Source organism: Cebus imitator, unplaced genomic scaffold (genome assembly GCF_001604975.1).
Source record: "Cebus imitator isolate Cc_AM_T3 unplaced genomic scaffold, Cebus_imitator-1.0 Scaffold68, whole genome shotgun sequence".
Classification (NCBI taxonomy): Eukaryota; Metazoa; Chordata; class Mammalia; order Primates; family Cebidae; genus Cebus; species Cebus imitator.
In genome coordinates this window covers 2,951,326-2,975,744 of record NW_016107383.1, presented here as the reverse complement: position 1 = coordinate 2,975,744, position 24,419 = coordinate 2,951,326, and the positions used below count along the sequence as shown (strand labels likewise).

Below are 24,419 nucleotides of genomic sequence, written 5' to 3'. Positions count from 1 at the left end.
TTTTTTGATAAATGTCCATTCAGGTCTTTTGCCCATTTTTTTATTGGATTATTTATTTTCCTATTATGTTATTTGAGCTCCTTATACATTCTGGCTATTAATCCTGTGACAGATGAGTAGTTTGCAAGTATTGTCTCCCACTTGATGGGTTGTCTCTTCACTTTGTTGTTTGCTTTGCAGAAGCTTCTTAGCTTGGCATGATCCCATTTGTCCTTTTTTGCTTTGCTTGTCTATGTTTTTAAGGTCTTACTAAGAAATATTTGGTTCTGGAGATTTCCCTAATGTTTTTTTCTAGTAGTCTCAATAGTTTCAAACCTTAGATTCCAGTCTTCAAGTCATTTTGTTTCAATTTTTTTTAATATGGCAAAAGATAGGGATCTAGTTTCATTCTTCTACATGTAGTTATCAAGTTTCTCCAAAACAGTTTGTTGAAGAGACCCTCCGTTACCCAATATATGTTCTTGGCAGCTTTGTCAGAAATTAATTGACTGTATATGTATGGATTTATAGTCAACTGTATATGTACGGATTTATTTCTAGGTCCTGTACTCTGTACCATTAGGCTATGTGTCTGTTTTTATGCCAGCATCATGCTGTTTGTTTACTATCACTTTGTAGTATAATTTGAAGTCAGGTAATGTGATGCCTCCAGCTTTATTCTTTTGCTCAGGATTGCTTTGGCTACTCTGTGTCTTTTGTGGTTCCACATAAATTTTAGGATTATTATCTTTCTGTGAAGAATGTCATTGGTATTTTGATAGGGATTACATTGAATCTGTAGATTGTGTTGGGTAGTATGGAAATTTTAACAATATTGATTCTTCCAGTCCATGAACATGAAATATCTTTCCATTTTTTGTGTCCTCTTCAATTTCTTTTCATCACTGGAAAAATCTCTACAATACAAGCAAAAGTGAATTTCTTCGTGGTACAAATAAGTATTTTAAGATAAGAAATTTTAAGATTCCCTCCCAAGCTATACTGAAAATTTCCCAAGGGCAGGAATTATCTCTGTTACATTCATCACTACATCCAGAGCCTAGCTGGCACAAAATGTAGCAAACAGAAGACCCTCTGTATTATGGGTTGACCGAGTAAGTGAACCTCTATATTTTACGGAGTTAGTTTGAGGTTTTTATGTTACCTTCATCGCTATAGAGCCATAAAATGAATTTTTTGTGTGGAGTCACACAAAACTGCACCACGACGGTGTTTTTCTTTAAAACGAGCACAAGAATAAAACTAAACGCAAATATTCGCCTCACTGGAAAGCATTGCGCGTGCGCTATCCTGCGCTATTGCCCAACACAACTCTTAAAAGACCCTCTCTCAGGAGAATCACCTTTGCGCTTGCTCAGTTGCGGACTCCAGGACCAGAAGGCTGGTTCCAAAAAAAAGGAAATGGTCGTTGCGCATGCGCCGCTCTTTCTGCGGCTTAGGCCGGCTGCGCAGGCGCACAGGTACCATTTTGACCGTAAACATCCTGCCGATTTGAACCGAGGATTTGGGCGGCAGGAAGAGCCGCGGCGTAACGGCAGCCATCTTGTTTGTTTGAGTGAATCGGAAAGGAGGCGCCGGCTGTGGCGGCGGCGGGAGCTGCTCCGAAGCTACACCTCGAAGGGTTCCCCCCCTTTCCCCGCCCCCTCCCCCGACCCTTTTCCCCTCCCCGGGCCACCCAGCCCGCCCAACTCCCAGCGGATAGCAAGGTAAGAAGCTCGTCGACCTCTTCTTTCCTTTCAGCTCCCTCCCCCCAACCCGTTCCCCGCCGCGCTGCCGTCGAGGAGCCGGACTCCTAGGGACGGGAGGGCGAGGGAGAAGGCAGCACTCGCCGCGGCTCCGCGTGCTGCCACCCTCCCTGCGCCCGAGCGGCGGCGCCACCCGCCCAGCCCCCTACGCCCCGGGCCCGCCCTCGGCCGGGACCCGTGCAGCCTGGGCCCGCATCATCGCTTGTTCGGTAACAAATGGTTCTAATCCATTCTGAGATCTACAGAGGCTGTTACTCTGAGGTCCAGTCTCACGTTCCCCAGGAGCCGGGGAAACACTGGGCTACGGAGGAATGGGGAGGAGGTTTGAACGAGCCCGCTCTGGGGACCGGGCCGCCTACTCCGTCGGTAAAAATGGCTGTCTGGGAAGACGCGGGAGGAGGCGGTGGCGGGCCCGGCGTCGGCGGTGGCGGGCCCGGCATCCGCGGTGCCAGCCCGGGAGCAGCAACCTTCCGCCGAGCTCGGGTGCGGGGCTCGAGAAAGTGCGGACCTGGTGGGGCGGGGGGCGGCGGCGGATGCCCCTTGGCCAGTGACTGCTGCTGCCCTCCCTTTTTAAAAAGATAATTTTTACATTGGGAATACTAAACCTTGCACAGACACGTAGAAAAAGCAACTGAAGGAAGTTGCTGCTTATTCCGAGGACATTTGCTCAATTACTGGTTTTCCCCTCAACTTTTCCAGTCATTTTAAAAAGTGATTAAGGATATCGGGTGTTGTAGAGACGCTGTGGGGGAGGCGTGTGTTTCTGCTAAATGCTTGATGCCTTTTTCGTCGCTGAAAAAGGCTTTTTGCGAATGATCCGCTCTGATAATGTAGGATGACACTGTCGAGTTGTGCTGCCAGACTTAGTGGCCTTCAAATTTGTAGGAGGGAAATGCTGAGGGGTTTACTTGGTCACTGATTTGTTAATGTCTTCAGCGTGCAAAAAAGCGTTTGTGTGAAGGGTGTCTGGGAAAGACTTGTGTTTATCGGCTTCTTTTTCCAAGGGAAAGTTTATCGTTGCTCTCATACTAGTTAGAAGAGTAACTGGTTTTCAGGCAAAATTTTCTGTTTTCTTAAAATGGGTGTGAATGCCAGTGGGCTGTGCTAGTCTGGAATTTTGGAGACGGGCAGGAGAAGGTTTCTGAAATCGTGAAGTCATTAAATACCTTTGTTAATGTCGGAGACAACTGATTATTTTTGGCACGTTATTGATTAGGACATACGCCATATCTCCAAAAAGTTAACAGTTTGCATAGTTGAGGTGACAGAAGTGCATAACTAATAGACATAGTGCTTTTTATACACAAGTCGGAATTACAAAAGAGATTTTCTTTTCTGGTGAATTACTGTTTTGTGAAACATACAAATTCTAAGAAACTATCTTTTGCAGTTTGGTACAGAATGGAAATTTTCTAATTCTTGGAATAAAGGTTGTGTTTTTAGTTTAAATGTCATGCTAGAGCTGTTAGGCATGATTATATTGGCTAATGTTTTGCAGCAAGATTGTCCTCAAAGTTAACTCTTTGCATCAGCAGTGACACTATGTTAGGTGTGCTCTTGTATTTAGTTTTCATAATCTTTTTTGGTGAACATTATACCCACTTTATTGTAGTTGAGAAATAACTTACCGTTATGAAACAACTAAGAGGGAGCTGAATTTGAACCTACGACTGTCTGATTGTAAAACCCTTGGTTAAAGGATGTTAGAACCAAAACGGAGGAAATTTCTAGTGTGCCGGGTTAGAAATACCTTCTGAGATCTGCTCACCGCTACCCCAAAGAGGTATCTCCATTCTGATCTGAGTTAGATATTGATGTTTTCAAAGGTTAGGGAAATCACCAGATTTCAACCTTTTATGTTTTTATAGTAGGAAAACTGAACTGCATTAGAGGTTAGGTAGCTTAACCTGCTAGTTAATGACAAAGCAGGATTATGTATTTACTTCTGAGACAGTAGTTTTTACTTTGAATAAGTGATACACATATATGCCCCAAGAGTTTATATATATATATATATATAACATTACAGAAAAGTAGGCCTCGCATGCCCTGCATACCAACTTTCCAGAGTTAACCAGTATCACCACTCTCATGTGTACGCCACAGATATTTTAAGCTTATTCAAGAGCTTGTAAATATGTGGAGAGAAGGGCATTCTTTTTTTAAAACTCCAACTTTTCTGCACTTAACCTGGAGATTTTCCATATTAGCACAAATGTATTCCTGTTTAAAGCTTTAGTGTACAACTGTTCCTTGATATTAAAGGGGGATTGGTTACGGGACCGAAATCATGAATGTTCAAGTCCCTTATATGAAATAGTGTAGTATTTGCATATAACCTACTCACATCCCATATACTTTAAACAATCTCTAGATTAGTTATAATACTACAATGTAAATGCTATGTTAATAGTTTATATAGTTGTTACAGTTTTTTATTTATTTATTTATTTTATTGTTGTGTTATTTTTTGTCTCCCTTGCCCCACCCCGAACAATTTTTGATTCTGGGTTGGTTTAGTCCATGGATGCAGAAGCCATGGATAAGGAGGACTGACTGTATTCTGTTGTTTGGGTATGTTAATTTTTCATACCACTTATTGATGGCCAAGTAGATTACTTTGAATGTTTTGCTGTTCTGCTCTGGCAAGCCAGCATGGTGTTGTAGTTAGAAGTATGGATTCTAATGTTCAAGCTCCACTTCCATTAAATACTAGTGACATTTACTTGTCTTCATCTGTTTTCTCACCTGAAAAATGGACCAGTATTTACTTCTGTAGGACAGTCATGAAGACGTTGGATACATAAAACACATAGTGGTTAATAAGTTTTATTTGCGTTTTTTGGTGTTTGGTTTTTTGGTTTTGTCTTTACTAATAGGCATCTCCAAGTGTATCTTTTGTATTGGTTACTGAAAGTGAAATTTCTGGCCAGAAAGTGTAAGTGAAATTTTCATAAGATGTTGCCATATTGTCCTTCAGAGAGATCACACCAATTTTCACAACCACTGTCCTGCCATGCTTTCTAATGAAGTATTGACACTGACTGATACTGTTCTAGAAGCATGAGCTTTAGTTTGACTGATTCTTTGAAGCAATCTTAAATTGCCGTTTTTTGCATTCTTGAATATGTTCTAAAGTAGCAATCTTTCTGCTGTTTCACATCAGACTTTAATTTTTCAGGATCAATTTAAAAAATTGCTGCTTTAGAAAAAAATGACTCTCAAATCATGAAAAGCTAAGTTGTGCTCTGGTATCAAATGCAGATTTTCTGCACAGTTCTTTCATTTAGCAGAATACAGAATCTTCAAATATAAAAAGATTGGATAAAGTTTAGTATTAAGGAAAAATATTGGCTTAAAAGGCAATTATAATTACACTTCTCATTCGGGTATACACCAGGAGTTGATCCACCACTGCTACTTTGGCTTCTTTTAGTTATTAATTTCCTCTTGCTAATTGTTTCCCACATTAATTTTAGCACCACTCTGCGTTCCTTAGCCTCATCTGATGCGAAACAGGCATCTATTTAGGAATCCCTGCCTCTGCATAGCTGGGATATTTTAGGCATGGTGCTCTGACCAGCAGCTGAAGTGCTGGCCATCAGCTACCGACACCTGTTGAAAAATGCCAGTAGATTTAATTTTTAAAATGTCTAAAATTTTTTACATATGTCAATTATGAGATCACTTGGTGGATCATATTTATTTTTATTCATTAAGCACATATTTAGTAATTTTCATGCAGCAGACAGTATTCTAGAAGGTTAATATTAAGGAGTTTTTTGTTTATTTAGGATACAGTTGCTTGCTTCCATAGTGGAACTTGGAGCTTATCGTGTACAGCAGTGATTGTATTTCTCAGAACACACCGCCATGTTGGATTTCTATACAATTCTGTAGATTTTATTTATAACACAGTTGAGGCAGCTTAAGTTTTCTGATGATATTTTAAGGCTTGAAGTAGGCACTGATTTGGAACCCTCTTCCAGTATGGGAAGCATGTTTTAATCTATAAAATACTAAATGCCAAATAAAGGACCTTTGAGGTGTTATTATTTAATGCTCGTACCTTAAGAATGTTTTGAGTTCTTCTTTGTATAGAATATAGTATTTCTTCATTCTTTTCTTTTTTAATAAACACAGAGTCTTGCTGTATTGGCCAGAGTGGTCTGGAACTCCTGGCCTCAAGAAATCCTCCTGACTTGGCCTCCCAAAGTGCTGGAATGACAGACATGAGCTACCATGCCTAGCCAGTTTCTTCCGTCCTTAACTCCAAATTTAGGAAAAAGAGTTCACAACATTAGACAGTTGGCGAAGCCTTTTTTTTCTTTTTAGAAAATTCTTTTTTAATATGAATTAGTAATCCTTTGGGAAGACAAGAAACAAGAGAATGAGAATTTCAGGACTCTTTACTGTTAAGTGATGGAAATGTAGATAAGGCAAACCTGACTGCAGTAGTCTTGCACCACAGCCCCCTACCCTCCCAAATATTTTTGACATGTAAGAAATCTGTTGCTTGTGATATGCTTAACTAAAATATGTTTTCTCTATATCATTGGAAAGAATGGGAACTTTTTAATTGAAAGTACAGTAAGCAAAATTCTCATTTTAAGATTTACAGACTTGGTGAAAACATGAAAACTATCTGTATCTTTTAGAAAAAAGCTAATTCTAAAGAGATTTTAGTCCCACCTGCAGTGTAAGAGATCCAACTTCTCTGTCTTTGCCAGCATTTGATGTTGCCACTATTTTTTAATTTAGCTCTTACAATAAGTGTGTGGTGATAACATTTTTGGCTTTAATTTGTATTTCTCAAATGCCTAGTGATAAATATCTCATGTTCTTATCATCAGTAAACCTCTTCTATGAAATTTGTCTTCTTTCGCTCATTTTTTTTTCTTTTTAGACAGTCTGTCACCCAGACTGGAATGCAGTGGCACAGTCTTTGTCTCACTTCAACCTATTCACCCTGGGTTCAAGCGATTCTCCTGCCTCAGCCACCCAAGTAGCTGGGCTTACGGGCACATGCCACCACACCTAGCTAATTTTTGTATTTTTTAGTAGAGATGGGGTTTCGCCTAATTTCCCTGACTGGTCTTGAACTCCTGGCCTCAAGTGGTCTGCCTGCCTCGGCCTGCCAAAGCGTTAGGATTATAGGCATGAGCCAGTATGCCTGGCTTCTTTTGCTCACTATTTTTTTTTCTTTTTACCCTGAGTTTTGAGAATTCTTTACATATTCTATATCTGAGTTCTAGTCAGATGTGTGGTTTGCAAATATTTTTTCCCCAGTCTGTAACTTATCTTTGCATTTCTTTCTTAGAGCAAAAGTTTAATTTGATAAAGGCGAGTTTATTGAGCAAGAACTTTTCCTTCATGGGTTGTGTTTTTGGTTTTGTGTCAAAATTTTTACCAAGATTTAGGTACTGAAGGTCTACCCCCTGCCATTTAAAAAGTTTTGTCTATTTTGAATTTTTATATAACATGTGAGGTTTAGGTGGAGGGTTTTTTCCTTGCGTTTTTTGTTTTGGGGGGATGTGTGCGTGTGCATGTTTTCTGGCCTTCAGATGGTATTTAATCACTAGCACCATTTGTTGAGAAATCTATCATTTCTCCATTAGATAGCTTTTGCATCTTTGTTTAAAAAAAAAAAAAAAATCAGTTGCTACCTCTGGGTTCTCAGTTCTGTTCCATTGACTGTGTTTCTCTCTCTGCCAATACCGGTGTAGAGTATTGTAGCTATATAGTAAGTCTTGAAATTAAGTAGACTAATTCTTCTCACTTTTTCAAAATAGTTTCAGCTTCTCTAGTTTCTTTGCTTTTCAATATAAATTTGATAATCTTGTCTGTAAATGTAAAAAAACTATTTTGATAATTGTATTAAAGTTTCTTTAAAAACTAAACATACACTTACGATACTTTTCAGCAATCACACTTCTGGACAGTTGTCCCAGAGAAATGAAAACTTAACGTTCAGCAAAAGACTGTACGCTATAACAGCTTTATTTGTAATAGCCAAAAACTGGAAACAACTAAATGTCCTTCACTAGGTGAATGTGCAAGCAAATTATGATATATGCATCTCATGGAATGCTACCCAACAGTAGACGGTAATACTATTGATAAATGTAACAACTTGGATCACAGAAGCATTGTGCTAGATCCAAAAAGCCATTTCAAGAAGTCACATACTGTATGATTCATTTATATAACTTTCTCAAAACAACACAATTAAGTCCATTGTGGTGACTCACACCTGTAGTTCCAGCTACTTGAGAGGCTAAGGCAGGAGGATTGCTTGAGCCTAGGAGTTCAAGGCTGCAGTGAGCTATGATCACATTACTGCACTCCAGCCTGGGAAATAGAATGAGACCCCATCTCTTAAAAGAAAAAAGAGTGACAAAATTAGAAATGTGGAACAGATGGTGATTGTCAAGACTTAGGAATGGCAGGGAGAGAGGGATGAACATGAGTTTTGTAGTGATGGAATAGTTTTGTCTCTTTTTGCGTGGTGATTCTACAGATCTGCACATGTGATAAAATGGTATAAAAGTCTATAGACACATTGTATCAGTGTCAGTGCCCTGGTTTTGATACTACCTTCTAGTTATGTAAGATGTCACCTTTGAGAGTAAAAATACATGGGAACTACTATTTTCATGACTCCCTGTGACTCTATTTCAAATTAAAAATTTAAAGTACTTTTTATGTATGGTGCATGTACTTGATTTTATTTCTGTGAAAGCAAGGCGTATGTCGTTTTCTAGTCATGGAAATTCTAGAAAAAAGGCAGAAATTCATTTGCCAAGGTACATTTCTTTTAACTCTGTGAAAGAGGGAAACTAAATGATGTAAAGGAAATATCCTGCAGTTAATATACTCGTCTGAACTGGGGTTTTCAAGCTACCTTTATTTTGTTAATACATTAGAGTGCAAAAGGAAAGTAAAATGATGGTAACATTTGTGATTCCAAGACTATTTCAGTCATAAGATAAATGTTCTGCTATACATTGTCCTTGATTTAATGTTTAAATTATAAGTAGACAAATGCTTCGTAAGTTCCTCAGTTAAGAAAACTATATATTATAATTCTTTACCTTTTTTGAGCCTCTGTTTTTCTAAACTTCCCACCTGTAAAATGAGGCTGGCCCACCTACTTAGTTTTTCTTGGCGGAATATGAAATGCTTAGTACAGTGCTTTTCATGTAGTAGCAATTTTACAGATCATTGATCCCAGAATCACAATTTTTAATGGAATTCTAAAAATGGAAATTTCCACATAGATTGATATCTGTGCCTAAGTATCTTTCTTCTTAGATGTTGTTTTCTTGCCACAGAAAATATATTCTCTAGCTTTTGGCCAGTAAACAAACTATTTCCACTGTCAATCAAGATAAAAATGAAACCAGGTATGAAAGCAATTTGACTCTTGTCCCTTTTACTTTCACCTCTTAGAATTTTGGGCTCTGTTTTCCCCCCCTCAAAATTAAAGCAATAGACTTTTTTAAAATACGTATTAAACATTTACTCTAGCCTTTTAAAGTTTTTATATTAAAGAGAGAAGAAAAATTTTAGATGTCTTATGTCTTGATAAGTATTTCAGTTATCAGATGATATTTACATTAACTTTTTTTCCCCTCTTAGGTTTTCTTCTATTTTCATAACCAACCAGAACAATGTTCTACGCACATTTTGTTCTCAGTAAAAGAGGGCCACTAGCCAAAATTTGGCTAGCGGCCCATTGGGATAAGAAGCTAACCAAAGCCCATGTGTTTGAGTGTAATTTAGAGAGCAGCGTGGAGAGTATCATCTCACCAAAGGTATGTTTAATGTTGACATTTTTATTTACTTTGTTGATTGTTTACTGATATGTGAAACAGAACTTCTAAAGCAGTTTTTTTTAGGTAGGTACATTGGAGGCAAGGGAAATCCTTAGAAATTTTTCTTTATTATGTGAAGTCTTTCTTTATCACCTCTAGACATACTTTGACATGGTCACAGTATGATTCTTTTTTCTTTAAAAAAAATCTCTAAGTGCATTGACATTTTGATTTGCCTATTTTTAATAGCAAATAAGCATGAGTCAGGGCAGTGCCCAAATACTGTTTACTGATTGTTCCTTAAAGGAGCTTTTATTAATGTCCTCTGAAACTGTTCAGAGGCAGTGGTTTACACGCTTGGATTTCAAAATAGTATGACTTAAAGTAATACCCTACGGGTTTTTTGCTTTGCTAAGAACGAACCTTTAAAACACAAGTGGACTTACCATCTACTGTCATTAGCATTTCATTGAGGGGTGCACATGTTGACTTCAAAAGTGTATGAAAGACTAATCGCAAAGAAAGAGTCCTTAAATATAATTTATATATATTTATATCTGGGTTTCAAAGACTCTTTCCTGCACCTTATTTTGCGTGTACATACACAAGTGCACACGCACGCACCACATGCATGCCCCAACTGTCCTATAGTCAAAATGTTCCAGATCACAGCCATGTGAAGCAGCAGTGGGAACTATTCCTAGAATTTTGAGTTTGGACAGTGTTGACGTAATACATTAAGAGTAGTTTTATTACTGGAAGAATGAAGGAATCTCAGAAGAATAAAGCTGGGGATGAAGCAGAGACTTGTTCAAAAAGTATGTGGAAAAGTATTTTTTTTTAGGTGGGAGGAATGAAAGTTTGTGCTTGGAGTTACAGTAAATTACAAAGTTCCATTTGTATGTGGAGTTTTGGCTGGTTTTAGACTTACTGCTGGTGGAATTGATTGCTATTAAAAACATTTGGTGTTCTTTCTGGGACAGTACTAATTTGAAAATTTTAATAAGGTGAAAATTTTACAAACAGAAAAACCGTAGTCCATATTACTTAGATCTTTAGTAATATTTTGATAAACCTACTAGACTTTTGTGTGACTACATAATGCACATAATTTTTTTATGTGTGTACACAAAAATTGCATTTATATTTTGTAACACAACTGCATTCAGGAGCAGCTCTAATAGGTCTAACCATCTAATGTTTGTAATTTACAGCATAATCTCATACAAAGAACTTAAATACAAAATTTGAAACAGACTTAACCTAGACTGAAGTGAGTTTTTTTGAGACAGGATCTCATTCTGTTACCCAGGCTGGAGTGCAAACATGATCTTGGCTCCTGGCAACCTCTGCCTCCTAGGCTCAAGCAGTCCTCCCACTTCAGCTTGCCGAGTAGCTGGGACCACAGATGGGCACCACCACACCTGGCTAATTCTTGTAATTTTGTAGAGACAAGGTTTTGCCATGTTGTGCAGGCTGGTTTTGAACTCCTGAGCTCAAGCAATTTGTCTGCCTCAGACTCCCAAAGTGCTGGGATTACAGGCATGAGCCACTGCACCTAGCCCTTAATTACCTAAATATTCATACATTTACTATAGGAATGCTAATGTATATAATTGTGGGGGGGCTGCTCTAGACATTCTTGGGAATATTGTAATATACTCTGTGTACACACATCTGTGTCATACACACACACTGCATTACCTTTATAATATTCAAAAAGCCCAGAATTCTATAACATTTGGCCCCTAGGATTTTGGATAAGGAATTAGGGAATATGGAACTGTAAATCATTGTTTGGGTTATGTATGATTTATTTTACTCCTCCCTTTTTTTTGGATAGCTTACATTGTTTCTAATTTTTTGAAATTGTGGTCTATCCAATGAAAAACCATTAAAAACAACAGTAGAACAATACAATGGGAGATTGTCTTTTCAACAAATAGTGCTGGAATAGCTAGACATCATGCAAAAGAAAAATGAACTAGCTAGACAGACTTTACACCCTTCAAAAGAATTAACTCAAAATGGATCATAGGCCTAAATTTAAAACACAAAACTATAAAACTGCTGGAAGATAACATTTCTGAATGACCTGGGATTTGGTAGTGACTTAGATATGACGCCAAAGGTGTGATCTAAAAAAGAAAAAATTCAAAAGCTGGACTTAAGAATTAGAAAGTACTGCTCTCAAAAGATAGTGTCAAGAGAATGCAAAGACAAGCATTAAAACAAGCTATCACTACTCATCTATTAATATGACCAAAATCCAAAACAGTGACAACACCAAATGTTGGTGAGGATGTGGGGCAGCAGTGACTCTCATTTTTGGTGGAAATGCAAAATGGTACAGCCACTGTGGAAAACAGTTTGATGGTGTCTTAGAAAACTAAACATTATTCTTACCTAAAATTTGTTTCTTGGTGTTTACTCAAAGTAGTTGAAAACTTACGTCTTTACAAGAGCCTGCACACAGATATTTATAGCAGCTTTATTCATAATGACCAAAACTTGGAAGCAATTGAGATGTCCTTGAGTAGATGAATGGATAAATTAACCTTTCACTGAAATATTCAGTGCTACAAAGAAATGAGCTATGAAGTCAAGAAAAGATGTGGAGGAACAGGCCAGGCACGATGGCACATGCCTACAGTCTCAGCATTTTAGGAGGCCAAGGTGGGTGGATGGGTTGAGCCCAGGAGTTCAAGACATGGCAAACCCCTTATCTACAAATACAAAAAAATTATCCTGACTGTGTGGCAAGTGCCAGTATTCCCACCTACTTGGGAGGTTGTGGTAGGAAGATCTGTTAAGCTTGGGAGGTCAAGGCTGCAGTGAGCCAAGCTAGCACTAGTTCACTGCAGCCTGGGTGACAGAGTGAGACCCTGTCTCAAAAAAAACAAGAAGATGGGCCTGACACGGTGGCTCACACCTGTAATCCCTGCACTTTGGGAGGCTGAGGCAGGCGATCAAAAGGTCAAGAGATCAAGACCATACTGGCCAACATGGTGAAACTCCGTATACTAAAAATACAAAAATTAGCTGGGCGTGGTGGTGTGTGCCTGTAGTCCCAGCTACTCGGGAGGCTGAGGCAGGAAAATCGCTTGAACCCATGAGGCAGAGGTCATGAACTAACAGAGACTTTGTCTCAAAAAAAAAAAAAATGTGGAAATGCTGTAAATGCGTATTACTTAGTAAAATAAACCAATCTAAAAAGGTTACATATTCTGTGATTGCAGCTGTGGAACACTCTGGAAAAGCCAACACTAAAAATGAGACAGTAAAAGGATGGGAGGTTGGGGAGAGAATGGAGGGTTGAATAGGCAGAGCACAGACGATTCTTTTTAGAGCAGTAAAACTGTTTTGCATGGTAGTATAATGGTTAATAAATGTCATTATACATTTTTCCAAACTCACAGTATGTTAACACCAAGAGTGAACCCTGATGTAAACTAGGGACTTCTGGTAATGATGTGTCAATGTAAGTTTATCAGTTGTAATAAATGAAACCCTGATGGCAGGTGTCGGTTATGGGGAAGATTGTCTCTGTGTGGGGAAGGTGGTGTTTATGAGAAATCTGTGTCTTTTCCTAAGTGTTGCTGTGAACCCAAAACTACTCTTTTTCTTGGATGCAGTCTTCTGACAATTGTTATATCCTTTTTTGTGTATATACACAAAGAAAAATTGTGCGCATGCACACTGGAAAGCCTAGAAGGCATACCAAAAGATTATTAAAAATTTCTGTAGGTGGTAGTATTATAGGTTGTTTTATTTTCTAAGACTAGCCATTTAATAAACATTTCTTATTAAACTTTGTTCACACCCTTAAGTATGTTCTTGAGATCTATTTTTAGGATTATAATTGATAGGCCAAGTGATAAACATGTTTTTGAGATTTCTGATAGGCACCAACAGTTTGCTCTGCTGAGGTTGTACCAGTTTGCACTGCTGGTCAATTTTTTTTTTTTTTTTTAATAGGTATGCTTACTGGGATAAGTTAATGGAAAAGAGAGAAATCGTACTCTTTTCTTGAAAGTATATGTGTGGCTAATCTTTAACATCCGTAAGCAAATATTGAGAGTGTTTGGCTTAAAAGGATAACAGATTTTTTTCATGCTAGGTACTGAGTACTTTGTACCCCTTTAGGGACACTACCAAAGGATATGAGAAAATCTGTTAATTGAAGGTATACATGAACAGCCACAAAGGAAAGCAGACAGTTCAGGAATCGTGTAAAAGATTGTAATGTGTTTATGAAAGAAAGTGATTTATCTTTAAATGTTTTAAACCATTTCTAGCTGAGCTATTATTTATTTGATAACAGGATATAAAGATATTTCCACAGAGTTGAACTGTCCTGAAATTTCTAATGTTTGCTTTGGTGTGCAGTTCTCGTGAAAATGTTGGTTTAGTTGTTTAGCGTAAGTGTCACACATGGCTCATTTGCAATGCAAGCTTACATACTCCCTTCTCTCTTCCACTCTCCTATTGAAAGACCCACTGGCGCCCTTTGCAGAGCTTTCCCAGAAGATGTAGAGTGACATCTTTATTATATTTGTGTTTACACTGTAACACACAATAGCTCAAAAACATATGCCATACCTCATTTTACCCACTCCTAGGCTAAACTCTGAACCACACTAATCTAGAAAGCAAGCTTTTGCTTAAACACCACTTTTTGAAAGTTGCTAGTTCTAAACAATAGCAAGCAGAGGTTTTTTTTCCCTCCTCTGTTCTTAGATGAAAGTACAGTCAATATTAATTTTAAATTTTATAATACCACATAAAAATAGTTCTGTTTTTCCATTAGGAGCAACATTTTAATTTGATTTTTTTTAAATTAGGGATTCATTGATACATTCTGAATTTGATCACAAATTTGGTGTAACTTCAGATGTCTAAAAATGTATGGCCACAGACATCATTTATTCTGTAAGTCACAAAAAATGCTCATAGGTACAGAGCCTGAGAGTCATAAGTAAAGTCCTATAGTGCTATGGAGAATACACATAAACTTTAAAACACAACATTTTATTTTACGAATAACAATATACGAATCATACTTTAAACAAGAGCAAATGTTAAAAGCTTTTTTTTTTATTACCTTAGAACTTGGTGCATCTTATCTGATTTGGGAAAGTATCCAGGGATGTTTGATTTCATATTGACTTGTTCTTTCAGTAACTTTTCCTTATGGCTAGAGGAATTTTGAGTACTTGTGTTTAGATTGAGTCTTGTCTCATTGTTTTACCAACTGCTCTCCACATACTGCATCCCATATTAATGTTGATCAAGATCTGCCTTGAAAAAAAGTTGGGTAGTATATTTACTGGTGAAAAAAGGTATGGATACTGTTATCCTTTTTCAATTAGTATGCTTTTCAGTTAATGGAAACTTAGTAAAAATTGGCTTAAACAATAAGGGAAATAACAGACTTCATTAAAATTTTGGAAACAGATCTGAGATTGGTTCAGCAGCTTGATTATGTCATCCAAGGACTCTCCATCCTTAGTTTGTTGGCTTCCTGTCCTCATACTTCAGCATTGTGGTTTACAGGGTGACTGCATGAAGCAAATGAGCAAGCCCTACCTATTCACAAAGCAGGAAAGGAGGAAGGAAGAGAAAGATGGTGTTCTTTTGGGGGGAATATCTTTCTCAGAAACTCTCTGGCATACTTCACCTATTACTCAATTGGCCGAACTGTGTTTCGTGCTCTCTCAAGAACAGGTATTAGCAGAGAGGAATGAGACATCTGTCAATATGGGGACATTTGCTTCTCAAACAAAATCAGAATTGACATAGCCAGCAAGAAGCAATGGCTCTGGATTGGCATCCAGAAGTGTTAACAGGCTCCTTAATGTGCTAATGACACAGTTCATGGAACGATGTGCTTACTTCCTAGCTACCTTCATGTTTATGTTAATTCATGAATTACCACTCAGTCTTTTTGGTATATTCAGGGAATTTAGAGGCAAGGACAGTGAGAAATATATGTGATTATTAGGCAATTTTAAAGGAAAAATGAAAATATAAAGACTCTAAGTAGCATGAATGCAAGCTTTGAAATATGATTAATGTTTTATTCATAGGTGAAAATGGCATTACGGACATCAGGACATCTCTTACTGGGAGTAGTTCGAATCTATCACAGGAAAGCCAAATACCTTCTTGCAGACTGTAATGAAGCATTCATTAAAATAAAGATGGCTTTTCGGCCAGGTATTGTTGAAGCTTTTTTTTTTTTTTTTTCTTTGGAGTTTCTCATATTTTTTGTGTTACTGTAGCTAAACACATTTTCTAAATCAACAGGCTTGCAGAGGCAGTGGTTCAAGGGAGGAAATGTACTTTATTTGCATCTCTTTGACCTGTGAAGTAATGGAGTTCACCCCCTTTTTTTTGTTCTTCCTTTGGAGCTGCCTTTTTAGTACTTTTTTCAGCAGCTTACATAGACTGAGTCATCAGAGGTTGAAATGTTGAAAACTAATTGTTATGTAATGATTTTTATAAAATATAGCTCAGAAAAGATAATTTTAGGGTTTTAAACTTTTTTCCTAAATAAATGTTCTTTGTAGTTTTTTTGTTGTTACCACACCACCATCTAAGTAGATAATTACTGCTTATCTAAATTCACATATCTTTCTACAATTTTTAAAACCATTGATGAAATTTTATTCTAATTAAAATAATGTGTATAGAAGAAATGCCTTAACAGTTTTTACCGAGGATACATTCTAGTACTTCATTTTATGTCAGTTTGTGAACAGTAAAATGTTTGAGATCCAAAATTTTATTTAAAAATAAAATATTTAGAAAAAGACTACAGTACTTAACATGTGAACAATAAACACATTTTATCTAAGTAACATGCTTTTTGTTTGTCTTTCAAAGTAAGGCATATTTATTAGAGACAACTGGAAAAATATAAAGAAAATTAAAATTGTGTAATTCTGCTTTCTCTAAAATAACCAGCTCCTTTTAACATTTAAGGTACTCCTTTGCAGTCATTCTTCCCCCCATAAATACCATGTTTAATTAATTACATGTTAATAGTTATTTGTTGATAGGTCCATGTAAACATTTGTCAGCTTAATGCATAATTAGTGCTTTGACTTTTTCATAAAACAAGGAATACAATTTATGAGCATAGAAAAAGAGAAGTACTTGTGCTTTAAGGTATTTTGCATATGTTTTCAACCTTTCTATTAGAATATAAACTTAGGAATTTATACTTACTTATCTCCTCCTTATCCCTAGATAATTTTGTGGGTAGCTAGATATTCAAACTTAGCATTTATTTTCCAGGTGTTGTTGACCTGCCTGAGGAAAATCGGGAAGCAGCGTATAATGCCATTACTTTACCTGAAGAATTTCATGACTTTGATCAGCCACTGCCTGACTTAGAGTAAGTGTCGTCTTTTTTAAAAAATTGTTGGCATGGTCCACGAAAAGCAGTAGTATTTGCTTACAAATGCATAGGTTTTTTTGGAATGTTTTACATTAACAGGTAGCTAAAATGCATATACTTTTATTTAGAATAGTATATATATAAATAAGGAACATAAAACCTAGAAAGCTGTTCTTCTGTGAGAAAAATCATGTGGATGTCAGCTTTAACACAGCTAAGATGTGAGAGTTTTGACATGCCTAGGCCAAAGCTTATGTAAACCTATAAACAGTTGTCTAGGTACGCTCTTTATGCAGTGATATCAGGGAATGTAAACTGTTGGTTCAGAGTTGTATATTAAAGTCAGCTGTTGGTTGTCTTCTTGGCCAGGCTGTACTCAGAGTCATAATTCTATTCTGGTTATGTTTTGTTTTTGTTTTAAATAAACATGCAAGATAACTTTTTATGAAGAGCAAGAAAGGGTCATTGTCACGACACACATTTGAGAGGAGAGAGTTACACAGAGACGGCCATTATAGCAGAATACTGTAGTATGTTTCCCTTTTCTCAAGTCCTTACAATCTAGCTATCATGCCATGATGTTGGAACTTGACTGTAGCTTTCCAAGTGACTTAGCATAACTGACAGCCAAGGAACACCATTACAGATTTCTCTGCTTTTTGAAATTATCTGTGACTTCTAATTAGGTAAGTTTATGACCTATTTTGTTATTACATGTGTGTTAATTCTAGGCTCTATCTAGCTTTTTACTTTTTTTCTCTCCTTTTGACATTTTATTTGAAAATTTTTTATTATGGAAATTTTTAAACATAGCTAAAATTTAGAGAAATTAGTAGGATGAACCTTGCATGTCAGTTATTCAGCTTTTGTAATTACAAGTGTATTGCCAGTCTTACTATATCTATTTTTCCCCAGTTTACCTCACAGCCCTCACCATATTATTTTAAATTAAATAACAGATAATCTTATTTCATCTGTAAATGCTTTGATATTTGTCTCTTAGAGGTAAGGAATTTTTAAAGCCTCCATAACACATCACACCTTTAAAAAAATTATCAGTAATTCCTTAATATAGGCATAGCTTGGAGATACTGTGGGTTTGGTTCCAGACCGCTGCAGTAAAGCAAGTCACACAAATTTTTTTGGTTTCGCGGTGCCTATAAAAGTTATGTTCACACTGTATTGTGGTCTATTGAGTGTACAATAATAGCATTATGTTTAAAAAAGCAGTGTGCATATCTTTAAAATACTCTAATGCTAAAATATGCTAATGATCATCTGAGCCTGCAGCAAGTTGGGTGGAGGATTTGCCTCCATGCTGATGGCTACTGACTGGTATGGGTGTTGGTTGCTGAAGTTTGAGGTAACTGCAGCAGTTTCTTAAAATAAGACAGCAGTGAAGTTTGCTGCATCAGTTGATTGACTCTTTCATGGGAGATTTCTTTGTAGCATACAATGCTATTCGATAAATGTTTTACCCACTGTAGAACTTCTGTCAGATTTGAGCCAATCATCTGAAACCCTACCGCTGCTTTGTGAGCCAACTCTATCGAATATTCTAAACACTTTGTTGTTGTTTCAGCATTATTCACAGTATCTTCACTAGGAGTAGATTCCATCTTAAGAAACTACTTTCTTGGCTTATTCATAGGAAGTAAACCCTCATTTGTTAAAGTTTTATTCCAAGATTGCATCAATTAGTCACATCTTCAGGTTCCACTTCTAATTTTAGTTCTCTTGCTTTTTCCACCAAATCTGCAGTTACTGCCTCCACTGAAGTCTTGAACCCCTCAAAGTCATGCATCAGGGTTAAAATTAATTTCTTCTAAACTTTCTGTCTGTACCACTGAAACTTTCTCCATATGAACAATAAGGTAGTTTTGTTTTCTTACTCATGTTCACTAGAGTAGCAGTTTTAATTCCCTTCAAGAACTTTTTCTTTGCATTTACAACTTGGCTGTTTGGTGCAAGAGGCCTAGTTTTTAGCCTAAATCAAGCTTTAAACATGCCTTCTTCACCAAGCTTAATCATTTCTAGTGAGATATGTGTGACTCTTTGTTTTACTTGAACAGACAGTAACCATTGTAGGGTTATTAATTGGCCTGATTTCAATGTAGTTGCATCTCAAGGAACATGGAAGCCCAACAAGAGGGAAAAACATTAGTGGAGGCGGGGGAGGGCAGGAGCAGCCAGTCAATGGAGCAGTTAGAACACAGAACATTTCCTGGCTAAGTTTGACATATTATATGGGCATCCTTTGTGGCACTCCAAAACAATTAATAGCATCAAACATTATTGAACCGGATGTGGTGGCTCACACCCATGATCCCAGTCCTTTGGGAGGCTGAGGTGGGGAATCGTTTCAGGCCAGGACTTTGAGACTAGCCTGGGCAATATAGTAAGGTCCCCGCCCTGCCCCCCATCTCTACTGAGAAATAAGAAAAAACTTAAAAGATACTAATCAAGATCACCATGACAGATACAATAATGAAAATTTTTTAAATAGCATGAGAATCACCAAAATGTAACACAGAGACATGAAGTAAGCTTGTGCTGTTGGAAAATGGCACCAACAAACTTGCTCAATGCAGTGTTACACAAACGTTCAGTTTATTAAAAACTCAGCATCTGTGAAGCTCAGTATAACAAAGTGTAGTAAAACGAGGTATGCCTATATGATATGCAGTCAGCATTTAAATGTCCCCAATTGACATATACGCTTTTTTTTTTTTCCTCTTCAGTTTGAGTTGAAGCTAAATAAAGTCTACAAACCGCATTTGGTTGATATAGCTTATGAGTCTCCTAACAATCTATTACAGTATAGCTTTGCCTCCCTCCAATTCGTTTTCCTTGCCATCTATTTCCTGTATAAGCCTGGTTGGTTGTTTTGAGGTATTTATGTTCTGGATATGGCTGATAGTATTTAGATTGTTGTTTAGCATTATACACTTTTCATTTTTTTAATATTTTTAAACTGTATGAGAGATTATTCTTATTTATTAGAGGAAGAAATTGAGTCTTAGGGAACATCAGAGTTTACACAGCCTGTAATTTGCAGGGTCCTGATGAAAACCCATGCCTATCTTGCCCATCATTTCTAGTTTTTTCCTCTATACTTGATTTAGTGGCTTCTGCATATTACATTGTATTTGCTGATGATTGATGCTTTTCAAATTTAAATACAAGTTAATTTCCACATTACTTACATTTTTGGATTGTATTGGAATGTATCAACGTATTAAATACTAAGGCTTCTAAAACTTGGTTGGTTATATGTTTTAATTTTTCTTTTAAAGAGAATTGGGATTCTTTTTTCTTATAAATACAGTGAAACTTAGGAATAAAATGTATTTGACTTTCTTTTAAAGTGACATCGATGTGGCCCAGCAATTCAGCTTGAATCAGAGTAGAGTGGAAGAGATAACCATGAGAGAAGAAGTTGGGAACATCAGTATTTTACAAGAAAATGATTTCGGTAAAAAGAGAAATTACTAGCCATTAGTTTTAATGTTATAATTATATCGTGTTGCTAATAGCAATTTCAAAAGAAAACCGGACTATATTACATTCACATTGATAGAAAGGCTTGAAATTTCATCTAATGTATTTTCATCAAGAAAAGAGTTTGGTTTTTCACCAGTAGATTAAGCATTATTTTCATACTTAGAGTTAATTGTTTACCTACTCCTCTCCCTACATATAATCATAGAACCTATATGTTGATTCCGTGAGGAGTCCCAACATTGAAGTAGTGATCACATTTAAACTAACCATTTTGGAATAGTTTCCCTTTTGTACTTGCTATTCAAAAACAGGTATTCAAAACTAGTAGCAAGGCATACTCTTTTTTAAAGAGATAGGGTCTCTTCTGTGTTATCCGTGCCGGAGTGCAGTGGCTATTCACAGGCAGCATTATAGGACACTACAGCTTCAAACTGTTGGATTCAAGTGATCCTCCCACCTCAGCCTCAAGTAGCTGGGACTACAGGCACATGCTGCTGTGCTCAGAACCAGATTCTTTTCTTGATGAAATGCATTATAACAGGAAAGTTTAAGCTGTGAATATTAATGTAACTTAACATAAGTACATATTTAGGGTTTATCTAGGATTACTTAAATCTAGATCTAAGTTTGAATCTGCTGGATGTGTCCCAGTATTGTAGCTGTGTGTAATTGAGCCATTTTTTAAAACTTTGATGCTAAAGATTTAAAGCTTAAACAAGATATTTTAACAATAAGTAAGACTTCAGTAAGCAAATGTAATATAATTATAATAAATCATTAGCTGTTTTCTTTTATAACTGGTATTTCTAACCTTTCTGAACTAATGACAAATCAAAATTTGTTTAGGTGATTTTGGAATGGATGATCGTGAGATAATGAGAGAAGGCAGTGCTTTTGAGGACGATGACATGTTAGTAAGCACTACTGCTTCTAACCTCCTATTAGAGTCTGAACAGAGCACCAGCAATCTGAATGAGAAAATCAACCATTTAGAATATGAAGACCAATATAAGGATGATAATTTTGGAGAAGGAAATGATGGTGGAATATTAGGTATGTGAGAAAATGATGGTTATTTGAACATAAACATAACTTCTTTATTAAGTTTTAAGGTTTTGGAAGCAGTTGCTAATTCTGAGTCTTGAATAGCTATTAGATATTTATGTATGAATTGTGATCAGTTGGCTTAATAAGACATTCTGTAAAACTAGCCTCTTAAAATGTTATAACAAAACCTAAAGATGCTTATCTCAGAGTGCTAAATTTTACTAGTACTTAAAACTGTTCTATTTGTGTTTGATAGCAATGGTAAGTAAATATTTTTTAAAATAGATAAATGAACTAGAAAATACAAGTCAAGAATGAGAATTGTTTTGTATACTAAGTGTTTTATACTTTTTAAACTACCTAGAGGAGAAACAGATAAAAATTGAATATATGTTTAAATTTTATGCCTTTTAACTAAATTTTGTTTTTCTAGTGATTGGCTATTGTGGTTTTGGCATTTCTTTTTCAAATTATAGCTAACTTACATTCTCTTATTTCAGATGACAAACTAATTAGTAATAATGATGGCGGAATCTTTGATGATCCCCCTGCCCTCTCTGAGGCAGGGGTGATGTTGCCAGAGCAGCCTGCACATGACGATATGGATGAGGATGATAATGTATCAAGTAAGCATTTCATGTTCAGTGATTCTAGGGATGATCGTATGGCATCCAAAAAGATACTTATCATAGAAGATGACAAATTAAAAGTTGTTTTTTTAATGAATTACAAATATCCTTAAGTACAGTGCTTATGATTGATTACTGGTTCTGATTCTCTTATATGTTTAATCTTGTGCCCCTCCCCATTTTTTGGCCAGTTGGGTTCAAGTCTGGTGGGGCTTTCTCATAACTAGAAAAATATGTTTTTCTTAGTAATAGCAGGATTTCTTTCCATTTTATGAAGGGTTTTTCTCCCCCCATTTGTAGGATATATATTATATACCCAAGCTTTTTGTGACTGTATTTGTTTTTATAGTGGGTGGGCCTGATAGTCCTGATTCAGTGGATCCCGTTGAACCAATGCCAACCATGACTGATCAAACAACACTTGTTCCAAATGAGGAAGAAGCATTTGCATTGGAACCTATTGATATAACTGGTGAGCTTATGAACCTTTAGATTTGTACAACATTCAACATAAGGTCTTATTTCTGGTTCTTGCCTGTCTACTCATCTGTTACTGTTGTTTTATATAACTAAGCTGTTTTTATGTCAGTCATCTGTCATAATGTCTTTCTTCTATCCAATTATAATTTGAGTATTTTGTAGAAATGTCTGTGCAAGTTGCCGTGAAATATAAAAGTATAGAAGAAGTTTTCTGATAATGAGTATCTTTGTCTCTTGGGGTTCCCAAAACGTTAGCAGCTCACATGTGTAACCACTAGAAAACATTGCAAAGCATTTTTTCAATAAAGTACAATTCTAAAGGCTGTACAGTTGGGCTACAATCTGGAAAAAACTAAAAATGTTCTTAAAAAAACAAACCTGGAAGCTGGCATGGGGGCTCACACCTGTAATCCAGTGCTTTTGGGAGGCCAGGGTAGAAAAATCACTTGAGGCCAGGAGCTTGAGACCAGCCTGGGCAGTAAATATAGTTAGTAAGACTGTCTCTTCAAAAAGAATTTTTTGTTTATATATATACTCTTAGAATTTGCCTTTTTTCACATGTTCTGAAAAAAGAAATTTTTTAAAATTTAAAAACTGGAAACATCAAAAATTCTAGAATCAGTAATCTTTTTTTATAGTATTTTTTAAGTAACATTGCAAGACACCATTACTTAATTTGGGAGGGCTGCTTCTGAGTGACAATCTGAGATGATGTAATGGGGATATAACAGTTTAAACAATTTTTAGATGGTTTATGAGGACAGTAGGGTAGAATACTTTAAATTAATTACAGTGTAATTTAAGACATACATACTTATTACCTTTAAGTAGAACAAGATTACCCTTTTGTGTTTCCCATTGATTAGGGAAATGGACAATTAAGTAAAATATATACTGTATTAGATAGTGAGATTAGAGAGAGACTGTCACTGTATAACGTCCTTTTGTATTTTATAAGTGTTGAACCAAAAACCTTTGGGGTATGTCTGACGGGGTGCAATCTTAAGGATTTTATTTAACCCCATGAGCTTTTCTGCATTTTAAAAAAGCGAGACAGTACAGCCTCCTTGCAAGTTTTAAGGATTAGAAATGACGATTTTAAAATGTCTAGGATGGAGTTACAGGTCTGTCTGACCAGGCTTGGACTTCTTTCACTCTGTCAAGCAGCTTCTGTAACTGCCATATATGAATTATCACTTTTCCCATAAAAATAATAGTATTTGTAGTCATTAAAGAAAACTCAATTTGTGGCAGATACTATACCAAATATTTTACAACCCCTGTAAGTGATAGGCCCTGTTTCAAATGAGAAAATGAGCCAAACTCTGAATAGAGTGCTCATTGTTTACAGTATAAAACTACATAGGTAAAAATATATTGGCCCTTTCATCATTTTACTTATTTTGTGCTAAAAGTCTATACATACTCATTCAGCAAATTTTTGTTGAATACCTATTGTGTGCCTCTATTCTATTGTGTGCCTCTATTCTAAAGGGTGAATGGAAACCATCGGTTAAAGCATCCTACCCTCATGAAGTTTACCTTTTCTGCTAGAGTCTGTGTATAGAAAAGCAGGGGGATATAGTCAGTCTAGATCTTGTAGCTGGCCTCTTAGGAAAATGATCTTATTTTTTATTATCCCAGTTAAAGAAACAAAAGCCAAGAGGAAGAGGAAGCTCATTGTTGACAGTGTCAAAGAGTTGGACAGCAAGACAATTAGAGCCCAACTTAGTGATTATTCTGATATTGTCACTACTTTGGATCTGGCACCACCCACCAAGAAATTAATGAT

The 24,419-nt window shown here is 36.5% G+C and overlaps 1 protein-coding gene across 1 annotated transcript in view; it reads left to right on the top strand.

Annotated features, from left to right (window-relative positions):
* The first annotated feature begins 1,451 nt into the window (after positions 1-1,451).
* RAD21 (RAD21 cohesin complex component) overlaps positions 1,452-24,419 on the top strand; it is a 31,836-nt gene continuing 8,868 nt past the window's right edge. The window contains exons 1-9 of the mRNA XM_017530659.1: positions 1,452-1,706; positions 9,387-9,562; positions 15,652-15,781; positions 16,865-16,964; positions 20,336-20,442; positions 21,318-21,524; positions 22,019-22,144; positions 22,497-22,619; positions 24,272-24,417. Coding sequence (XP_017386148.1) covers positions 9,419-9,562; positions 15,652-15,781; positions 16,865-16,964; positions 20,336-20,442; positions 21,318-21,524; positions 22,019-22,144; positions 22,497-22,619; positions 24,272-24,417 — 1,083 coding nt within the window. The 5' untranslated portion in view covers positions 1,452-1,706; positions 9,387-9,418. The remainder of the gene's footprint in view (positions 1,707-9,386; positions 9,563-15,651; positions 15,782-16,864; positions 16,965-20,335; positions 20,443-21,317; positions 21,525-22,018; positions 22,145-22,496; positions 22,620-24,271; positions 24,418-24,419) is intronic.